Source organism: Acinonyx jubatus, chromosome A2 (genome assembly GCF_027475565.1).
Source record: "Acinonyx jubatus isolate Ajub_Pintada_27869175 chromosome A2, VMU_Ajub_asm_v1.0, whole genome shotgun sequence".
NCBI lineage: Eukaryota > Metazoa > Chordata > Mammalia > Carnivora > Felidae > Acinonyx > Acinonyx jubatus.
In genome coordinates this window covers 5,760,303-5,784,011 of record NC_069383.1, presented here as the reverse complement: position 1 = coordinate 5,784,011, position 23,709 = coordinate 5,760,303, and the positions used below count along the sequence as shown (strand labels likewise).

At 45.9% G+C, this 23,709-nt stretch overlaps 1 protein-coding gene across 1 annotated transcript in view; it reads right to left on the bottom strand.

The window, feature by feature from the left end:
• RHEB (Ras homolog, mTORC1 binding) overlaps positions 1-23,709 on the bottom strand; it is a 44,313-nt gene that overhangs the window by 8,248 nt on the left and 12,356 nt on the right. The window contains exons 2-3 of the mRNA XM_027051324.2: positions 13,244-13,315; positions 6,693-6,760 (exon numbers count right to left, since the gene is read on the bottom strand). Of these exons, the coding sequence (XP_026907125.1) occupies positions 6,693-6,760; positions 13,244-13,315 (140 nt within the window). The remainder of the gene's footprint in view (positions 1-6,692; positions 6,761-13,243; positions 13,316-23,709) is intronic.

Sequence of the window (23,709 nt, the reverse complement as noted above, 5' to 3'; positions counted from 1 at the left end):
TAATATTCAGAAACGATCCCGGCCATTCTAAGGCTTCGGGGGAGAAGGCTAATCACTTCTCCAAGTCCCGGTAGGGAGGATGAAGGAAATGTCAGGGCAGCAGGTCCCGCAATCTTACGTGCAGTGAAAGGCACTAACGTTTCTTTTACGGACAAAAAGTCCAGAATCTTAGATCTCATGGGAAACTCACGCGTGCTTCTGGTTTATTCCACAAATTTGTGTTTTCATATTTAAAAGTGTTAGGTCATCACTAAACCTGTTCCCTGCACTTGAACCACAGGGCCCGAATGCCAGTCTATGGGCCATTAATGGGCTGCTACCAGCACTTGAGAGGGTAAGAAGAGAGGAAGAGAATCCAAATGCTACACGTAGGGTACCCGGACTTCCGAGGATCACAGGAGTTACTTACCGAGCAGGTTTAGGAATGAACAACAAAGGTACACGTTATGTGACAATGTATGAGCAGCTACTTTCACAAAGCAGCTTTAGGAGACTCAAATATAAAAGCATTCTAAAGGTCTAATGTCAGTGCAGTTTTCCTTAGTGCACGCCACTGTCTGGTACAAAACATTTTGTTCTCTGGTGAAATGTTAACTGTCAACGCGCTGTGTATCCCGAGCAAGCGCTGTTCGCTGTTATATAGAACATCGTGTCAAACCACCATTTTATCAAAGAACTGTCTCTGTTAACTTTGCAGGTCCACAGGATGATTATAACTAATGCTCACGATGGCCCGCAATTATTACTATTCGCCACAGTAAAGTGTCTTTAAAAAAAAACAGCAAAGAGTAAGTTTTACTATCAGCTCTTGGTATCATAAATAGTAATCTTTAATTAGAAGATAGCATTTCTACATCACAGCACTCACTACATACACAAAATAAAACGTTTGTTTCATTATTACTTTCAGATTAGTTTCACTAAGTCAAGTTCATTTTAGAAAAAAAAGTTTTTTTAACGTTTATTTTTGAGAGAGCACGAGCGGGGGAGGGGCAGCGTGAGAGGGAGACACAGAATCCGAAGGGGGCTCCGGGCTCCGAGCTGTCGGCACAGAGCCCGACGAGGGGCAAGAACTCAAACTGTGAGATCATGACCTGAGTCGAAGTCAGACGCTTAACCGACTGAGCCACCCAGGTGTCCCACCCCCCCCCCCGTTTTTTTTTTTTTTTTTTAACATTTATTTATTTTTGAGAGACAGAGAGAGACAGACAGCATGGATGGGAGAGGAGCAGAGAGAGAGACAGACACAGAATCTGAAGCAGTCTCCAGGCTCCAAGCTGTCACCGCAGAGCCCGATGTAGGGCTTGAACCCACAAACTGGGAGATCACGCCTTGAGCCAAAATCAAGGGTCGGGCGTTTAACAGACTGAACCACCCAGGCGCACCAGTCAAGTTTATTTTAGTGTTAAATTTTGAGAACATTTTTGTCAATGGAATGATAGATCTTTTCACCCAGATTAAAAACAACATTCCAAACGATTTTAGTCACCAGTTGAGCTACAGCAGATCCAAAGTTCAAATCACCTTTTCCCTGAAGAGAAGATGTGGAAATAAAAGAGTAATCATGATCACATGGGGTGCCTGGGTGGTTCAGTCGGTTAAGCATCCGACTTTGGCTCAGGCTGTGGTCTCACCGTTCGTGAGTGCAAGCCCTGCATCGGGCTCTGTGCTGATGGCTCAGAACCTGGAGCCTGCTTTCTGTTCAATATCTCCCTCCCTCCCTCTCTCTCTCTCTCTCTGCCCCTCCCCCGCTCACACTCGGGTCTCTCTCTGCCTCTCAAAAATAAACAAACATAAAAAAAAAAGCTTAAAATAAGAAAAGAGTAATCACATTTCAGAGGCATGGTGCAAGGAACAACTCATTAAAAAGTATATTGGAAGGAAAGGACCTCCGGCTGTAACAGAAACCAAAAAGGACAAAATTTCTAGGAATAAACTTAAGAGAACGAAACTGTACGTTCCAACTGAAAAAGATCTGAAAATCCTCCCAAGAGATAAAACACTTCAAAAACTGCAACAGTGCGCCCAGGTCCTCAGCGTTCACACGCAGGTCTCCACGGTCCCCACTGGCTGATCCTGAATTAACACATGAATGCAACGTGAGCCCGATAAAAAGTGTCTTTTCCGAGAAATAGCAATTGTAGAGTGAAAAGCACAAAGCTACTTATTTTAAACTTAAAGTAAGTACAGCACTAGTTCAGGAGCGAAGCAGACAGAAATCTACCAAGACCCAGACAGTCAGGGGGATTAGAGATGTGCTCATACCGGCCCTTCAGCTCAGTGAGGGAAAAAGTAACCTTCAACAAAACTGTGCAGGGAACAAGATCAGAAGCTTCCGGAGGTAAACGGCTGAGTCGCATCTCTAACTCACCCTTGGGCAAAATCACATTCCAGAGGAATTGAAGACTGCAAGATTAAAAATGGAAACTGCGTGCAGGGTAGACGGGAGAATTCTTTAAGAATAAAATCAGTTGAAAAGAGAATGATAAATTCAGCTATGTGAGAACGAGCAAGTTCTTCATGGCTACGGACCTTTCCAACAGAAATCATAAACTGAAAACAAAACCTTGCGGCTCAGATCACCTACCATGCGCCTTTGCTTCACATTATTACACTTGATCTTAGCCAAAAGGCCGAGAAGCGATTGCTTCACATTATTAAGGGGTCTCTCAAACCCATCAGCAAAGACCATCCGCCCAATAGAAAAAGGGCAAAGTACACGGACAGGGTAATTCCCAGAAAAGGAAACACACTTGCCCTCAAACAGGAGAACGGGATCACACTCCTTCGTAAGAAAAATACTCACTAAAATGCTACTGGGGCACTATTTTTCACCTAGCGGACTGCGAGTAACCAGACGTGAAAATGCACTGCGCTGATGGATGTGTCGGGGAACAGGCACTCGCTCCTTGCTGGTGAGAAGGTAAGCGGCCACCCTATGGCCCAGCGACCCCACAGCCACGACATGTCCTCACACACACACACACACGGTCTAAAATGACACAAGATACGGATCGCAGCGCTGCTGGTGGCACCAAGACTGGAAATGACCCACTTGTTGGTCAACAAAGTACGCTGTGTCCAAACAACAACACGCTACGCAGCAAGTGGAGGGAAAAAGGGCCACAGGGACCCACGTGGAATCACCTCCAAGACAGAGACGCAGGGATAGGTTACTCTCTGTGTAAAAGAGAAAAAATAAAACTACAACTGTATGTTCCAGTACAGAGTATCTGCAAAGCATCTACTAGAAACTGGTCACGGGGCTGTTCGTGGAGGGCTGGAGCTAATGCAGCCAGAGCCCCAAAGACCCAAGTGTTACTATTTACCTTTTGGGGTTATTCCAGTTCTGTAACACGGGCATTTATTACTGTTTTTTAAAAACCGGACTTAAGTACGTAATACTTGTTTTTTTAAAAAGGGGGATTTGACACTATAAATATGACTGTCACTGGGGCGCCTGGGTGGCTCGGTCAGTTAAGCGTCCGACTTCAGCGCAGGTCACGATCTCGCGGTCTATGGGTTCGAGACCCGCGTCGGGCTCTGTGCGGACAGCTCAGAGCCTGGAGCCTGCTTCTGATTCTGGGTCTCCCTCTCTCTCTGTGCCCCTCCCCCACGCATGCTCTGTCTCTCAAAAATGAATAAATGTTAAAAAATTAAAATTAAAAAAAAAAAAAAAAAAAAAAAAGACCGCCACCGATTTACCTGTCATTGAGTCTACTTCAATTAGGCCCGAACAAAGTACTTCATGCAAACTAAAAACCATCCACTTGTATTTGACCATGTTCACTCCCTCCCCTTGCTGGCAGCAAAACCTGCTACGACATAAACTACCAAGTAGATAGTACTTGCTGCGACAGTGTTCCTCTTAAAACGGGTCAACCACAAACACGCTATAGATTCTGTTTGAAGAATCTGCCCTCTCATCACCTTCCCCTGCCATGGGCACTCTTCGCTCCAGCCCCAGCCCCTAGGAATCCAATTTAAGAACAGCTGTAAACGTGTCGTGTTGTCCAGCTGCCACAGAACAAGGTGTTCGCGGTTACAGAACCGCAGCAAAGCAAATATGCGTGTCGTTAGCATCACGAATCATAAATACGAACACAACCTTTTATTTCAGAGTCTCCCAACTGAACGTAGCCTTGAAGAACTACTAGCTGCAACGAGCACGAGTTATTCGAGGCAGCTGAATTTGGATCCGTTCTGTGCAAAAATTCTCTAACTATTCTCATCTGGCAGTAACAGGCCCAAAGGAGCGCGACAGGCAGAGCTGGTCGCGGACCTTGCTCTCGCCGCCCCTCCCACCATCCACCCGCTCCCCAAGATCTCTGATCCTTTTGGAGTGATTCTTTACTACTCTATCATTAAAACAGTTACGGGCATGTGACGCTCAGTGCCAAGCAGAATCCCAGAGGGACACATCTTCTATTCTGATAAGGAGTCAGCATAAAGAAATTTTCTCTAGAGAGATGTTTTCAAGGACAGCGCTATTCCAAGGATAAGCGACACCCGCACTCCTCCCATTCAGGGTCATGCTAACATCAACGGAGTTGCCATGCTGGGCATCGCTCTGGTCTTAAGAGCATCAAAGATCTACAAGTCAGGACCCAAGCTTCTGGAAGCTCATCAATCTCCTCTAAACCATGCAACAATCCTGTGAAGGCGGGCACTACAGAATCATCTGTTTACAGATGAAGAATCTGAGACCAAGAAAGGTTCATTAACTTTCTCAAGGTCACCAGGCTAGCCAAAAAAAAAAAAAAAAAAAAAAAAGCCAGGGTTCAGGATTCAAATCCAGGCAGCACGACTGCAGAGACCACGTTCCAAACTATGAAACACTGGTTTCTCTTTCTGGCCTATTATAAAATGAATTTCTATAGTAACATTACATGAAAGCGATTTACTGATTTACATCCTCACCCCCATTTTCCAGAAGCTTTAACAAAAATTCTAAACGAAGACATAAACAGCAAAGCAGGATCTTGGTAAAGTCAGAGGCCCACTATGAACGAAGTGCCTGTTATTTCTTCGCCCAGGACCCTATCCGTTAACACCTGCTGTTCTAGCATAATTGTTACCAGGGCTCCCTTCACTCTTAGTTGTTTTAGGCAATAAATTGTACTGGTCACCTTAACCACGAAAGACACAAACTCTAAGAATCGAATGCAACGTCGGACCCCAGAGGCTCTTCTACAGTGACTTCTAAGATAAGCTCTGTCCTCTAGGTCATGACTCCCCTATGGAGACTCTGTTCCTCTTCTGCTTTACGCCCCAAACTCTCCTTCGGTCACTGGACAGGTACCCTGCAGAGTCAAAGTCCAGGAAGGCTCTGCTCTAAGACAGCCATCGTGAGATCTGAGGACGGAAGCCCATTATACCGATTACCCAGTGGCCTGCGGGGTGAATGAGGGAGTCACGTGGCATACCCCTGGGACGTGCACGTTTGATTTATTTTCCTTGAAGCTTCCAGAATTGAAACTCCAGGGTTCCTTTGGTGCTCAAACCACTCAATATAGCTATTGCTTCACTAGGGGGCTACACCTTGCTTCTATGTTCACTTCAGAACTTAAGGGTGGGGAGGGGGGTTCATTCCAAACTCACATGACGGGTCACATCATTCTATCTCAATCTTCCCAGGTTCCAGAAAAAAAAGCCTCCGTTTAACATGGCAGATCAGGTTACGCTACACGCGCTTCCCTGCTAGTCTGATCCTCTGTCGATTGTAAGAAACAAGGCAGGACTCGGACGACATCCCAGCCTCTTGAAGCTCCCACTCCAGCAACTGTAATAGATCTGGCCCAACAGAATGGCTTCTAGTAAAAGCCGGACCAGGTGCCACGGGAATGGGTGAAGTTCAGCCGCCAGGGTTAGGAGTTTCTTTGTACTCTTCAAGTTCTCTGAACTTCTTTCACCCGCTGCTTCTAGTCAATTCCCCTGGCCATCCTCCGCCAAATCCCTGCTACATTAACCCGTGAAGACCTTTTTTTTTTTTTTGGTTGTTTAATCTTTGGCAATGACTTACTGCCTAGCAAATCAAATCAACACTCCTTAAGCTTGTGATCATGTCATCCATCTAGAAGTCACCTCATTTCTGCCCTATACCTTTCTCATCCCTTTCCCCAGGAAAAGACTTAACTTTTGTTTTTCTAAAGAAATTGTTGTATGTTTTCATTTATTTTTGAGAGAGTGAGAGTGCGAGCAGGGGAGGGGCAGAGAGAGAGGGAGACACAGAATCCAAAGCGGGCTCCGGGCTCCGAGCTGTCAGCACAGAGCCCGACGCGGGGCTCGAACCCACGGACCGCGAGATCATGACCTGAGCCAAAATCGGACGCTCAACCGACTGAGCCACCCGGGCGCCCCTACTTTTTTTCTCCTTAATGTAGAAAGGGAGGAAAAGCACTATAGGATTCTGACATAAAATGCAAGTTTAAAAAACAGAAATACACTATCCTATGATATATACAAACCTTCCTGATGCTATGAGTGCATTTAACACAATTCTAGAGTAGAACAACAAGTTAATGATTCGGAAAAACTGCCACAAATGTCTTAGAAGACAGCCTGTTGATATTCAGGCACACGTAAATCAGGAGGGGCTTTCCTGGCATCACTGTTGCGTTTAAGCATCAACGGCAGGGCCAGGACCGCTAGACAGAGGACAGCGGAAGGGGACTCTGAGACACCAGACTTACTTGTCCAGCTGTGTCAACAAGCTGAAGATGATATTCTTGTCCATTTACTGTGATCAATTTTGTGAAAGCTACAGGGAAAAAGGGAATTAAATATTAGTAAAAAGAATTGACTTTAGATCAGTTAAAGCTTGAACACCGACCACCGATTAAGAAGAGCCCCTAATCGTTTCATAAAAAGATCCCACAAAGCAAAATTGAACAGATCTGAGTTTACAGATTCTCCCCTCTTCCATTATTTAAGCAACAGATACTGGCTGATGGATGAAAATCCAGCCTCGGTACACCTTGAACCTCGTTCCATGAAACTGAAATTAGGCAACAATTCATATGCTGTAAAAGTCATGTGAGTGCTCCGTGCCTTACACCTTCCTCTGTGAAAAAGAGAAATACATTACATAAAGTGTGAGGTCTAGAATGGACCCAAAGCACAAAACCTTTCATTAATGTAGAAGTCTGGCGTCAGAGCACAAACAGCTAATATTAACTGAAGTGTTAAGAACGTCCAGTACATAAAAAAAATGATCAATTTCATCGACATAAAACGGCAACGGAACAGGTGTTCTGCATGAAAGCCATCATTCCCACTTAGCTTAAGCATCTGAGCAATTTGTGACAATCTCTCTTCCCTACCAAGGGGGGAGGGGGAAAACCAGACTCATAACTTCCGGAAAAGTCCATTCAGAATCCCGAGGAGACAGACTTCAAACAAATGTAGACAAAAGAGGAAAAGAACTATTAATAGTAAGAGAATATTGAAGAGTAACCATCTGGAACCCTGACAGCACAACGGAACTTATTTCTTTTGCGTCCATGGTCCCGGCCATCTTCACTTAAGACGCGTCGTTGGATCTCCTGGCTGGCCACTCGACTGGACCAGAACCGGGCCACAGAATCGGTCTCTTGCACAGCTGGGAGAGGACCCGCTGTTGTCCACTTTATCCCACAGCCAAAAGGGAAAGCACAGCAGACATATGAAAATTATGAGAGAAAACTGGGAAGTGACCAGGGGGACGGAGAAGAGATCTTCCCTGGAGGGAGTCCCACGGGAGCACTCCCCTACGGCCAGCAGGGGTGCTAGACTCGGGAGGAAAGACCACAGCCCAGGCCATCCACACCAGTTGCCACATTTTTTCTCCCTTCATTTGCATGCCTTAATGGAGACTACCACTTTAGAGAATAATTTCACCAGATGAAAACCGAATCCAAATGATTTCAAGATAGGGAGTACACAACATAATGTGTTTCATCAATTTTATTGCATTTTTCTTCCACACTGGAACTTCTCTGAACGTGGGGTGCACCTGGCCTTGACTGTGCTTTTGATCACTATCAGCCAGGGGGCAGTCATGATGCTCCTGTGTGAAAACCTGCCACTGACACCTTAGTCGGGGAAGATCAAAAAGTATATTCAAGACGATGAAATTTATGTAAGGAACCGTGATGAGCAGTAAAACAAGTAACCTTCAATTAGATTTAAGTAACTGTGGTTATGAAGTATGACATAATTATTATGACAACACTACTAAACAAAACAGCACTCATTCACGCAAGAGCTCTTTCTTGAGTACCTATGGTCGCCAGGAGCACTGTTCTGGGAGCTCGAAATACTGCAGCTGACCTCAGCGTGCTTACAGCCCCGGGGGAAGGAAGGGAGACACCGTCACGCACGTCTTTGGGAGAAGAGCATCCGGAGGTCAAAGAGCAAGTGCCAAAGCCCGGCGAGAAGAAGCAAGATCAGCACAGAAGCGGAGAGAGTGCTGGGGAGGTAACCAGGTTGGGGAGGAGGCAGAGGACCTTTTAAGAGATGGTAAGGACTTCAGAGTTTCATTCTAAATGTGCTGGGAAACCACGGGTTCTGAGGCAGGGGAGTAACTTGGTCTGATTTATATTTTAAAGAGATCGCTCTGGCTATGCTGTGAATAAGAGAAATGGACAAGAATGGACCAAGGACATTGGTGGGGGTCCATAATACAGTGCTTACGTAGACTTGGGATCTGAAGACAACGATGGTGGTCTGGGACCAGAGAGCCATGGTGGAATTCAAAGGGAGAGCCAAAAGGATGAAAACAAAATTTTTTAAATGTTTACTTTTGAGAGACAGAGCGAGAGTGCGCGAGCACAAGCGGGGAGAGGCAGAGAGAGAGACACAGAATCCGAAGCAGGCTCCAGGCTCTGAGCTGTCGGCACAGAGCCCGATGCGCGGTTCAAACTCAGGAACCAAGAGATCATGACCTGAGCCGAAGTCGGATGCTCAACCGACTGAGCCAACCAAGCGCCCTGAGCCAAAAGGATTTCTGGCTGGAGGCAGGGTGTGAGAAAATGGAGAGGTGGGAGGACTCCAGAGTTTTTGGCTTGAGCCACGAGATGCATGAATTGCCATTTGCCAATTCGGGAAAGCCCGGGGAAGGAGCGCTGCAGATGGGGGAGGAAGCAAATGAAGACGACTACACCCAAGGGGAAGCGAGGGCAGCTGAACAGAAAAGCCCAGAGTCTGGGGGAGAGGGTGCGACTGGGGGTTTTGGGAAACAAGCATACTTCTGGGAAGAAGGGAAGATCGCTGGCGATCAAGTACCGTGAAAGCCCTAGCCGGACTTTGGAGGCCAGGGACCCCCGATACCGCCAGGTCAGGAAGATCAAGATTCAGCCAAGGAGATGGGAGAAATACTGGCCACGAGGGAAGAGTCAAACGGGACGATACGTAATTGTACAGAAGATAAAGGAAATGAAGCTATTGATCAATGTGTTAGTATATCCTTGCACATAAAAAGGATGTAAATCCTCCTACACACAGCAGTAAAATGAAATTGAGGCCTTTCCATCTGTCATGGAAAACTGCCTCTTCTTATTACTATAGAAAAAAAGGAAGTGTAATAAGAGATCTGTCAGCTCCATAAACTAGGAACCAATTCTTCTACGCACTCCATGTCCGATCCTGCACAGCAATGGAAAGCTGGCTTTCTCCTGGCATCGCTTTCCTCGAGCCCTCTCTCCGCTCCCCTCCCTTTTTCAATCACTAGAGAAATTAACCCACTTCCCCCAACGAAAATCCTGAAACTGCCCTAAGCAGGCTAACAGTGACGTATTCGTAGAGCCTACTAATGAGGGACAGATTTCTAAGATTTGGAATGCGCCAAATAAGATCTCTGTTCCTGAAGTGTATCACAATCTCCTAATTCGTATCCTACTGAGAAGGCTACCCACCATGCAATGCTTGATAATGCTGCAAAACTCCTAATTAGAACGGTCCCGTTTTCTCAGCTTTATTAACGCATCAACAGTACTACCTGGAAATGGCAGAAGTTGTAAATCACTACTATTTTTCCTCCTCTAATCGACCAACTACCCCTACTGGTTAAATTTCACCAGAGCAATTTAGTTTGTATTGAGTTGTTAGATTAACAACACGGTAGACAATCTACACATTTGCGTAGGTAGTATTTTTGGCATAAAAACATCCCCAAGCTAGAAAAATACAGGGTTTTATTAATGTTATTCTCCTACATTCCATTTTCTTTTATTAAAAAAAATTTTTTTTTAATGTTTATTTTTGAGAGAGAAAGAGCGTAAGCTGGGGAGGGGCAGAGAGAGAGGGAGACACAGAACCGGAAGCAGGCTCCAGGCTCGGAGCCGTCAGCACAGAGCCCGATGCGGGGCTTGAAATCATGACCTGGGCCGAAGTCGGGACACCTAACCGACTGAGCCACCCAGGCGCCCCCTCCTATATTCCATTTTAAAAGAAGATGAGACAGTCTCAGAAGTTTGGCTTTTGTGGTAATGTCTCAGAGATGCGTCACCACTGAATGTTTGCTATGAACCACCTGTTCTATGTTCTGAAGTTAAGTGCAAAATAATTACCGGATTCTTTCCATATTTACAGAGTACTGTTGTTTTTTTTTTTTCTCCCAAACCTTAAAACCATCCATTCGTTGGCAACAGGTTTATGATAACCTGTTCCATTTCTAATTCCCTGTCATCACTGAGCAATGTTTATTTTATTGTTAATGTTTATTTATTTTTGAGAAAGAGAGAGAGAGACAGAGTGGGAGCAGGGGAGGGGCAGAGAGAGAGAGACAGAATCTGAAAAAGGTTCTAGGCTCTGAGCTGTGAGCACAGAGCCCGACTTGGGGCTCGAACCCACAAACCATTAGATCATGACCTGAGCCGAAGTTGGACGCTCAACCAACTGAGCCACCCAGGAGCCCCTACTGAACGATGTTTCTGACCAAACAGCACGGGAAACAGTGGAGAAAGGGTTTCTTCCTGGGTTGGTCAGAAGCAGGGTAAACAGAAGCTGATGTGTGCATACAACTCATGAACTTTTAAGCGATTCATATACCCTGACACTCACTTTCGCTCCTGCCTAAAGACTTTAATAAATATTCCGAATTCATTTTTGAGATGAAAAAATAAAAGTCTTTTTTATTGAACACGAAGTAGTAGGAAACATTAAAAATACGACTAAAGATGTTGACAGACTTCAGGTTGGGTCATTCAATTTCTGAGATGATATCAAAGTAAGGAAGCTGGACGTTCACTGGATCTTTTACTTACATATAAAGAAAATATATCTGTACACAACACCATGGCTTTCCTTCCACCTTAGTTATAAATGGCACATAAACACTCAAAAATAAGAACCACCTTTATAGGCAGGCCTAACCAAGAAAACCGTACTGTATTATTCTGTGAATAAAATGCCCAAATGAGCCTTATCTTAAGGACACACAACTCTCTAAGTTGTTATGTACAGCAAATGTTAAGACCAAGAGCACGATTTGCTTGTGTTCTTATTCCAATGGAGAGATAACCAAACTTGTCCACCTAGCACTCAAATTTGTTTTACATTTATTCATTTTTGAGAGCCAGCGCACAAGCGGGGTAGGGGCAGAGAGAGAGGGAGGCACAGGATCCGAAGCAGGCTCCAGGCTCCGAGCCGTCAGCACAGAGCCCGATGCGGGGCTCGAACTCACGAACGGCGAGATTGTGACCCGAGCCGAAGTCGGACGCCCCACTGACTGAGCCACCCGGGCGCCCCTGTCCACCTAGGATTCAAATTCATCTGCTCCTCACACCGGTGTACTGTTCTGTAAGTCACGGCCAAACAGATCAGCACAGGATGTGTCCGTAGTCAGAACTCTTCCTTTCTGGACACTGGCCGAGCTTACTTTCAAACCTGGGTCTTCCCAGGGTCAGTTCCCCGACAGGTTTCCTTCCCCGCTACCAGCATACTGGGACATGAGGGACAGCTGCATGTTTTAAGTCAGAGGTGGGCAAACTCTTCCTGTAAAGGGCCAGATGCTACTGTAGAACAAAAGCAGCCACAGACACTACGTAAATGAATGAACATGGCTGGGTTCCGATAAAACTTTATGGACGCTAAAGCCTGAATTTCATGTAACTTTCACATGTCCCAAATATTCTTCTTCTCTTAAACCTTTTTTAATGATTAAAAAATGTAAAAACCAAAAAAAAAAAAGTAAAAACCATTCTTTGCTCATGGGCTGTACAAAAAGGCAGTGGGTCTTTCTGGCCTACAAGCCATAGTCTGTCAACCCCCCTGTCGTAAGCCTCTTTGGAAATCTCTCTCGCAAGCGCCGGGCAGATGAGATCTATGAATCTAGTTCACGAACCTGACCGTTAAGTCGGCTTCATGTCTAATGTGCCCATCAGGGTTTGATGAATCCCATGTTTAAATGTGTGTGTTCCTGGTGACAAATCCTGGGGAAGCCCAGGTGCCAAGAATCTCAGAAGACTAGTTCTAGGGCCTACTTAGGGTTTTAAGATCACCCGAAACGAGCAGCTTCCGATAAATCAGCTTCTCTGCATGAAGTGCTTTAGATTTTCCTCCATGACTCTAGAATCAAGACCTCTCTCATGGTCCTAGAATCCTTCAAGAAGATTCTGAAACCATGGATTGAAACCGGACAAGGTAAATGGAGGTTGTGGTCGGTCCCGGTCTTTGGGGCTTTTCTCTGCACGTGGCCGGAAATGCCAACAGGCTTTAGAACCAACTTTGTTTTCATGCTGCAACTGCTCTCTCCATCCCAGAATCGCTCACTACTCCACAGCCTTGACTTTCAAGTGTTCAGGACTGGAAGGGGTTGGGGGGCTGCGGGGGAGGGGGCCAGGAGGGCTGGTGATTCCGTGTAAGAGTAAGGTACAAAGGAACTAGAGTGTTTTCATCCTTCCTTTTCAAGCTTGGAATCCTTAAAAAGGGCTACTGTTGAGAAGAAGTGGGGGGGAGGGTGCGGAGATTGTGTGCTCTTTCTTCTTGTTTTCCTGAAGCAGAGTCTGGGACAGGAGGTTCACTGTAGGACTGGATTCCTATGGAACTGATTAACAATTTCTCGATGGAGGGATTTGGATACTGAGTAAAAAATCCATTTAGTGTGAAGCGGGTCAAACTTCTGGAAGCTTTTCTGGACCCCCGTTGGAAATCAATAGGTTTACCCCAATAACCCCTACAATCAAAGCCTCCAGAAGTACACAATGGCTGTTTGTATGTAGAATGCAGGCTTCTCAGTTTATAAACCCTTGAAAACAATACTTACTGTTTTCTATGGTTGGGTCGTAGGAGTCAACAAATTGGCCTTCAACAAACTGAATCGTCAATGAGGATTTCCCTATAAAAGAGAGCAAAAGCTCAGTATGTATTTGCATATTAAGGTAAAAAAAAAATTCTACTATTTTACAAAAAAACCCCACTCTAACAAGATGAAGAAACGGAAAGTACTGGGATCAGAACACCTGCCTTTAAATAAGCCTTTGGGCAATTTCAAAAAGGAAATAAAATTTCAAGAATCTGCTTTCTAGGAGAGGAATTTAACCAATTAAGCTATTATGAATTAAAACACTTTTGTGACATTAACAAATATTACTGACCAGCAAACATTTCACATATTCTGTTAAAGGTAAACTCTGCAATAAGGTCTAAACTAAGCTAATTTCCTCTGGTGTCCCTGAAATGTGGGTATTAATTTTAATACAGAAATTATTAAGACAGGATTTGTTTCTTTGGGCTCTTTCCTATGTGGCTGTTAGAAATGTTACCAGGTACAGCTTTTAATTTTTTCTTTTTAACGTTTATTTATTTTTGAGACAGAGACAGAGCATGAACGGGGGAGGGTCAGAGAGAGAGGGAGACACAGAATCCGAAGCAGGCTCCAGGTTCTGAGCTGTCAGCACAGAGCCCGACGCGGGGCTCGAACTCACAGACCATGAGATCATGACCCGAGCTGAAGTCGGACACTTAACCGATGGAGCCACCCAGGTGCCCCTAATTTTTTTTTTTAACGTTTATTTATCTTGCCAGAGAGAGAGAGAGAGAGCGCGCGCACGAGCGAGCATGAGCGGGGGAGGGACAGCGAGAGAGGGAGACACAGAATCTGAAGCACATTCCAGGCTCTGAACCGTCAGCACAGAGCCTGACGCGGGGCTTGAACTCACAGACTGTGAGATCATGACCTGAGCCGAAGTCGGACGCTCAACTGACTGAGCCACCCAGGCACCCCTCCAGGTACAGCTTTTAAAGAGGGTAATGTGAGACATGTAAAAGAAGTCTTTAAAAAACTCCTCGAAGGCAGAAATCCTGTCTGAACCATTCAGTCTCAAAAGCCTAGTGATGTCTGGCACACACAAAATAATGAAGAAATGTTCTGGACTTTATAATAAAATCACTTTCTCATAATTGAGCCTATGTGCTAACCAATCAAGAGCCGGAGGTTTAAGTTCTCAACTATTTGATGCCTAAAATTTCACCTGCTGGACTTCAGAACGGGCACTCTGTAAAGATAGTGTGAGAACAGTCCAGGAAATGATGTAAGTGGTTCCCCCCCCCCCCCAAATTTCACCCCAAACACTTTCTTCTCTCGTACGTCTCCCAGAGCACTAGTGTTTTTTGGGTAAGATTTAATTTTTTAACTAATCTCTACACCCAGTGTGGGACTTGAACCTACAACCCCGAGGTCAAGAATAGCATGCTCTTCAGATTGAGCCAGCCAGGCGCTCCCTATTAACTTTACACACACGCTCTACATGTTCGCTGCATCTCACCGGACTTTTATCTCAAAAGACCTTCAGGGAGGGAGGTTTGCACCAGGAGCCTTCTGCTTCTGGGGGGTTTCGGTTGGCACGTTTTCATAACACAGGCAGAACCCCCCATACTTAGAAATTAATGAATTAATAAACTGGTTTACAAGTGGGAGCTGCGGGGAGACAACTAGAAAACCCCCAAGTTGGCAGACTATTTTACTCCTCACGGGCAGTTAAACACACAGTTCAAAGTGTTTCTAGAATTATTAAAACCCGAAATCATTGTCTACAGAAGCAGCCTACAAGAGCTTTTGACAATTAAAAGTTACCTCCCTGCTTTAAATCCTCATTTCAATTAGAATAAATTTCCTGGGGCACCTGGGTGGCTCAGCAGTCGGTTAAGCGGTTGACTTTGGCTCAGGTCATGATCTCACAGTTCATGAGTTCGAGCCCTGCACTGGGTTCTCTGCTGTCAGCACAGATTTGGATCTGCTGTCCCCATCTCTCTCTCTGCCCCTCCCCTGCTCGCTTCCTAGCTCTCCCTCTGTCAAGAATAAAGTAAACATTAAAAATTAAAAAAAGAGTAAGCTCCCAAATCCCAACCAGGCCGGGCCCTGCTCCGTCTACCCTCCCCCAACCCCCCCCAACCTCTCTGCTGCCCCTCCCTAGACCCTCCCAGGCCCATTTGGCACATCCCCCTCTGTCCCTCTGTTCTAGCATTCTCTGCACACGACTCACTTTTGTCATTACTTTGGGAGCTCAATGGCCCTTCTTCAGAGATGCCTCTGCTAAGACCACCCCATCTAAGGTGGCACCCACTCCCTAAGGGTCACTCTATCACAGCCATCCTGCTTTTTCTCCGTAGTGCTTGACGTTATCGGACACTGTCTTCGCTCATTAGCCTCCGGAGACCAGTATGGTGACTGAGGGGTACAGCAGACGCTCAGGTTTTGGAACGAACGAATGAGATTAAAACTTACGTGTCCAAAGGGCACTCTCACGCATTCTGGATGTTATAAAAGATCTCAATTTTATACCCAAGGCAAGGAAAGACAGTTCAACAGGAATTAAGAAACAGTTATCTAGTATTTATTTTGGTATCCAACCACGAGCCTGCCTGTGCTATGTGGAATACGGGGTCATCCAGGAGCCCACACGTCTCAAAGGGACTGTGTTCAAAAGAAAGCATGTTATCGAAGCTAGTTCATAAAGAGCATTTAAGTTAACAGACAGCAAACCTATTTTATGTAAGGAAACAGCAAGAGAAAAAAGTCTACTAAGTCAGCCAAACTGAAAAAATTTAAAGGAGTAGGAAAATTCTTATTTATACTGAATGCTATTGCTTCAAGCAAAAGACATTTAATTGGAAAGGAAAGAGAGAAAGAAACTTCTTTAGGGCTTCTAAGGGGACTTCTGGGCCCTCCGGTGGGCACTCTGACACCCCTAGGTAGGCTAAGGGAGGGTTTTGGCTTGTAAATGGAAAGAAGGAAGGAAGCACAATGTAATTTTTCTTAAAGATAAATGGGCAAGAGTTACAAGGGCTTCAGAGGATTTTTACACCTTTTCCCAAGTAGAACCGGGTTAAGAACAGTGGAAGAAAGGGGTAGCCCATGACACCCATGATGAGCCCCTCCGAGAGGAGGCAGGAAACACGGAAACACAGCTCAGAGTGGTGTCAGGCAAGCTTCAAGGGCTTCACTTGCAGGGGTGAAGGGGCAGAGAGCAGAGCCTCGGAAGTTATCCCAGGAAACTTAAGAAATTCAAGAAGACACACGTTTAACAAGACAGCATGACATTAAGTGCAACGATGGAGTATTACATAAACCAGCGGCCCACGTTTTAAAAATACAATTCCTGGCGCGCGTCCAAAGAGGAGTTTCTCACATATGTCATGAAGGGCGTGAATTATACGAAAGGCTAAATTAACACTGCACTTGAAAACACGGATAATCATTCTGGCGAAAGGCAGACAGTGAAGTCCAACGCAAATCAAAGTGCGGGTTGACACAGCAAACTCTCGTCTTGGCAAGTAACTGGGACACCCGAATTTAAAGCCCCGGTCTTTAGGGAGCCAACTGGCTTTCTGCATCTGTTTGGTCCTGGGAGAAGGGAACCATCCATTAGCAGAGGCAGGAGGGCTCTGGCCTCCCCTAGGGGGAGGTGATTAATTATTTAAATGAAGAAGGGACAGGAAGACCACGTTTGCTGACAGGACACAGCGGGTTTTTCTGCCGTTTCCATTAAAAAGTCGAATTATGGGGCGCCTGGGTGGCTCGGTCGGTTGGGCGTCCGACTTCAGCTCGGGTCGTGATCTCGCAGTTGATGAGTTCGAGCCTCGCATCGGGCTGTGTGCTGGCGGCTCAGAGCCTGGAGCCTGCTTCTGATTCTGTGTCTCCCTCTCTCTGCCCCTCCCCCGCTTATGCTCGGTCTTTCTCTGTCTCAAAAATAAAGATAAACATTAAAAAAAAAATAAAAAGTCGCATTATTAGGCAGCCAGTGTTGAGACCTTTATATTAATGTTAGTAAACACATCCCACTTTTCATAACGTCCTTAGCCTCGCTTCCAGCAATTTCTGGCTTTCAGGGACCTCCTCGTCTAGAGCAGTTTGCAGCTACAAAAGGCATTGCTGATCCACAAATGATAGTCTTTTTAAACACCAAAATTTTTTTTAATGTTTGTTTTTGAGAGCAAGAGCGAGAGTGCGAGAGAATGTGAGAGATAGAGCAAGAGCAAGGGAGGGGAAGACACAGAATCTGAAACAGGCCCCAAGCTCTGAGGGGTCAGCACAGAGCCCGATGTGGGGCTCGAGCTCACAAACTGCGAGAAATCAAGACCTAAGCCGAAGTGGGCCGCTTAACCGCCTGAGCCACCCAGGCGCCTCCACAAGTGATATTCTTGATCACCTTTAACATTTTCCCTTCATTATAACGTCATAAATTTACTGTGGCCTTTACATTTATCAAATTCAGATTCTGAAACACTAGTTACTTCCTGAAGACGTTTCAGCAACAATCGTGCTCTCAGTAGGCTCATAAACTTGTACGATCTGAGAAGACCCTCAAATTCCAGATCAACTCTCTGGAGAAATGTTGTATGAAAACACATGAGCGATCTGAAAGAAAATAAAAGGCACCACATACGCAGATGTGTGTTATTAACGCACAGAGGGGCGCAGATCACTCATTTTATGACATAATGTAGTACTAAAAAGGTTTGAAAACAAAATATCCCCATCTTCCACAATTAACTTCCAAATACTCTTCGGCTAGACTAAAACCCCCCTTAACTTTAAAAATCCTACAGATTTTCGATTTTTTTTTAAGTTTACTTATTTATAGAGAGAGCACGGGGGAGGGGGAAGGGCAGAGAGAGAGAGAGAGAGAGAGAGAGAAAGAACACCCCAAGCAGGCTCCACACTGTCTAGCGCAGAGCCTGATGTGGGGCTCAATCCCACGAACCGTGAGATCATGACCTGAGCCAAAATCAAGAACTGGATGTTTAAGTGACTGAGCTGCCAGGGACCCCCTGCCCCAAATCCTACAAATCATTTTTAAAAAGTTTCTTCTTGTGGTGCCCGGGTGGTTCTGTCGGTCAAGCGTCCAACGACTTCCCACATCCTTGATTCGAATTGTCTCCCTCTCCCTCTGACCGTCGCCCTCCCCCCCCCCACGTTCTCTCTCTCTAAAATAAATAAACATTAAAAAAATTTTTTTTCTTAAGTTTCTTCTACACTTTTACCGGGTAAACCCAGCATTTATGTGTTTCTCGCCAAGGATAACGGGGCACAGTAACTTTGTTCACCCGGTATTTTCCCCATGGAAGATACACCTGCACAGTTGCTGACTGAATCTCTCACACTTGTGATTACTGCAAAATAAGCGCTGTGCACAAAACATTTTAAGAGCTTTCAGGTTAATTTTGAACTCGTTTTCATGATTGTTCTCCTAAAAAAAAAAACCCCACAACAAAACCCTACTTTTGGATTACTTCCCCCTCTCCCCAGCCGGCATTCTCCGGAACAGCGGGCACATTACTTGTTCATCGGGACATAATGGGGAGGAGAAGGTTCCATCTACCAACTAGTCTGTCAAGTCGTTTGGCACAGGGTCCACGGAGAGCAGTGTGATGTATCTGGGACACAACCCATCCCCGAGGACTGCTTTCATTTTCACCTGAAATTCCTAACCTCACCTTACGCGACCTGATGTCCACGTAGATAAGCTAACACTTTAGCTTCAAAGCTTCACTGTATTGCCACCAATAATCATCTGTGTCGCTTCAGAGAGCCACCTTGTGAGCCCAGCACCAGACCCTGGCTGGTCACCCCTCCCAGACGACTCCACTTCTAACACCTGCACCTCCCATGTACCAATCACAAGCAGGGCGTTCTCCCGGCTCTCACTCTCTGACTTCTATCGAGCACATCTCCGGAAGTAAAGTTTTCAAACCAGGGGGTTGAAACCCACCAGGTGATGAAGTCAATATACTGAACTGTGACCAGACTATCTGTGTTTTTTTTTAATTAAAAAAATTTTTTTAATGTTTATTTATTTATATAAAATGTTTATGAGAGACAGAGTTCAAGTGGGGGAGGGAGAGAGAGAGAGGGAAACACAGAATCCAAAGCAGGCTCCAGGCTCTGAGCTGTCAGCACAGAGCCCGACGTGGGGCTCGAACTCACGGACTGTGAGATCATGACCTGAGCCGAAGTTGGACGCTTAATCGACTAAGCCACCCAGGCACCCCAATGTTTATTTTTGAGAGAGAGAGAGAGAGGGGGAGAGAGAGCAGGGGAGGGGGAGAGAAAAAAAGAGACACAGAATCCGAAGCAGGCTCCAGGCTCTGAGCTGTCAGCGCAGAGCCCGATGTGGGGCTCGAACTCCTGAACCATGAGATCATGACCTGAGCCAAAGCCGGACGCTTAACTGACTGAGGCCCCAGGCACCCCCAGATTGTTTTTAAAGACAGAGTACACCAGAGTGGATTGCCTGTAATAAAGTGATGAAACTTTTCTTTCAGTTATACAAACATTTATGACTGCGTCCCAATGTAAACTCTTTCTTAGTGCAGGCTGTAATCGGAAAGGTCAGAAATCTACCACTCTACGTGATCACATCCTGAATCTCCAATCTCCACCATGTTTCATTTCCCTGCCTATCACTTTAAGCCCCAAGATAAATCACTGCCCACTACTTTCTTGTCAACCCCCTCCAATTTCCTTTCCCCGGGCCCCTGAAAAACCCTCTGATCTTAATCTGATCATTTGCCCTTGGTGAGCCTGTGGAGCTCAGCTGCAGAAAAATTCCGCAACCCTGTGGGTTAACGACCATTCTCAAGCGACGGTCTTTGCACCTTTCCCCTGTGCTGTCCCACGGCCCCCTTTCCTCCTGTCGAAGTGGTGAAAATGTAGTCCCGGCAGCATCCCAGGGTCACCTATTACAACGGCAAATTCTTAAGTCCCAACCAGACCTACTGGAAGTATTAACAAGCCCCGCCCCCATTCTACGGGGCACCCAAGCCTGAGAACCACTGTCGTCAGGAAACAAATTCACATCTCCTGGATCACCCTAAGTCACCTTTCTCCGCCAGCCTCTGGGATGTCCCCAAATCCTCTAGTTCCTCCCAGCAGCTCTGATCATACGCATTTAAAGGACATCTAATATGAGGCAGGTCCTGGGACACAGCTATGCGCGTGAAGTGGTGTCTAACCTCAGCGGTCACCTGCTGTGACCACCTCTTCCTCCCACGAATGCTCTCCTGGCCACTTGTGCTCTGGATCCCATTCCCTCCCAGTCTCATCCAGATCCTCCTCCTCCTGAAGCAGCTGTAAACACACTATTAGGGTCTCTACTGCTTTACTCCATGCAATGAGGTTTGTTAACGGTGCCTCGGAAACATGTCAATACGTACAAGCCAGGGAGACCGGCCTGGAACAGATCCTCGCGAGCACCTTGATTTCAGACTTCTGACCCCAGAGCTGTGACAATACATTTCTGTTGCTCCACCCCCAACCCACCATTTGGGGTGCTTCCCTAAAGGACACGAATACACCTGTTTTTCCTTTCGTTTTTTAAAGAACTTTATTAAGATAGAATTCACGTACTATAGAAGTCATCTCTTTAAAGAGCACGATTACATTTTTAGTACACTGACAGGGCTGGGCAGCTGTCACCACAACCAACTCTGGGACATTTTCATCCCCCCAGAAAGAACCCCCATGCCTGTGAGCCGTCACTTCCACTCCCCTGTCCCCTCCCCAGCTCCCAGTGACCTGACCGCTGAGCTACTTTCTGTGTGTATTCAAAATAACTCAAAAGGAACCCAACAGCATAGGCAAGAGACGGGAAGAGGCAAATCACAAAAGACGTGTGAATTACCATACCAACAGGTAAACGGAAAGATGCTCAACATCATTAGCCACGGGGAAAATTCAAATAAAACCGCGACCCACCACCTTCGTCATTAGCAGGGCAAAAGTTACGAAGATCCACGATACCAAGCCTCGGTGAGGACGGAACTCTTAATTTGTTGCTGGTACAAGTGGGAAATGGCACAAACGGCACCGGGGAAGAGTTTGGGAGTTTCCCACAACGTTACACACTTAAGAAATACGTGGTTCGTGCAACACCATTCCTAGGTATTTACCAAAGAAAAATGACCGCATGTGCACAAAGACGCAGCAAATGCTTACCGCGGCTTTATTAGTAAATGCTGGAACCAACCAACGGGTGACAGGAGAGACAGATGAGGGCACGGCCATTCAATGGGATAGTACTCAGCAATAAACCGAACTACTTACACACATGACGACCGGATGAATCTCAAAACCATCACGCTTTCTGAGAGAAGCCAGACAAAAAGAGTATGCATTGTGGGATTCTATTTATATAAAATTTTAGAACAAAGAAAAACTAATCCGCGGTGATGGGAAGCAGATCAGTGCTTGCCTGGGAGTGGGGCTGGGGCATGAAGGAAGGTTTGGGGATGACACAAAGGTTCTGTTCTGTCTTTTGGAGTCATGGTCGCACAGGTGAATAACTCTATCAAAACTCATCTAACTTTACACTTACAATGCGTACTTTAATATATGCAAGTTATACATCAATAAAACCCGATTTTTAAAAAAGTATAAGAAAGGGGAAGCCACTGGGTGCCTGGGTGGCTTGTTGGTTAAGCACCCAACTTTGGCTCACATCATGATCCCACAGTTTGTAGGTTTGAACCCCCGCATCGGGCTCTGTGCTGACAGTCTGGAGCCTGCTCGGGATTCTCTCTTCCCACCCCTCCCCTGCACATGCACGTATTCTCTTCTCTCTCAAAAATAAATAAACTTAAAAAAAATGTGTGTGGGGGGAAGAAATTTACTATTTTTTTACTATGCAGAATAGGATGGTGATTGTTAGCTATGTCACTGTAGGCAGTTTTCCTGAGTCCATTCGCTTATGTGTCAAATGGTTAACAGTACCTACCTTACAGATAAATGAAAATACATGTAGAATACCTGGAATGTTAGTAAATCCTCAATAAATGTCGCTATTAGTAATAATACTATTAACTGCTAAATCAGTTAACGACTAAATCAGCTTGGGAGGACAATCCGCTTCAGATTCTGTATCTCCCTCTCTCCTTCTGCCCCTTCCCTGCTCTGTCTCTCCATCTCTTAAAAATAAACAAACATTGGGGCGCCTGGGTGGCGCAGTCGGTTAAGCGTCCGACTTCAGCCAGGTCACGATCTCGCGGTCCGTGGGTTCAAGTCCCGTGTCAGGCTCTGGGCTGATGGCTGGGAGCCTGGAGCCTGTTTCCAATTCTGTGTCTCCCTCTCTCTCTGCCCCTCCCCCGTTCATGCTCTGTCTCTCTCTCTGTCCCAAAAATAAATAAAAAAACGTTGAAAAAAAGTTTTAAAAAAAAAATAAAAAAAATAAACAAACATTAAAAAAAAACACAAGACCAGACTCCTAAAAAAAAAATCAACATCTTAAAAAAATAGCACGATAAAGAAATCAAGAAGTATAAAAATACACACAAACCCCTAAAGCAGGAAACCCCCAACTGTTCGGTCATCCGCTGCCGTGTAACAAACCACCCCAAAATTTTGTGGCTACTGCCAGCAACCAGGTCATCTGTTCTCGGATTCCACAATCAAGGATGGGCTCGGCATCCCAGCGCAGGGCTGGTCCGGCAGTCATTCCTTGGTGGCTGGGGGCTAGACTCAGCTGGGAGAGCCGGGCCTTCCCCCTTCCACGTGTCCTCCCCTAACACGTCCACATGTTACTTGCAGCTCCGGAGGACGCGGGAGCAGAAGGTTCTGACTTGCTAATGAGTAAAGCCTGCCACCGGCACGTCACCGTCTCTGCAGCATTTGGCTGGTTCAAGAGTGCCACAGGGACAGGACAGCGGTCTCAGGAAGGTGTTTCTCTGCGAACCACCAACAGGAGGGGCATCAGCGAAAAGACGAGGTTTGCAGGCGGCAGCAAAGACCCGCAGACTCGCCTGGGGTTATAAATGGACTGCACACTGAACCCTGAACGGGTCATTATCAAAAGGGCCAGAATAACAACAAACCGTAGGAAGATTCAGGAACGTGCTCCTTACGTGGTACACAATGCCAGTTACGTGCCCCCCTGAAGTACCACACCCACTTCGGTACAAAATGTGTGGTTCTGTCAACAGGCTGCTGCTGCTTTTTTGAGGGGCTGGGGTGATAGGCATGAACGTCAAGGTCACCAAGGAAGCCTTTTCAAAAACTACGCATACCTTCTGATTTTAGAAGGGGGCGCGTAAAGACTTCTTCGGTGTTCGCTGTGATTCTAACAGGCACACCTACGTCCACACCTCCATCACAGACTCCCAGGAAGGCATGGGATGCAGATAATCCAAAATGTAACCGTTCACCAGAAACTACAAGCCAGACACTGTTTTAAGAATTTGTAAAACACTGTCTTATGAATTATCTCCTCTGTTCCTGTGAGTTAACCAGGGCTGACA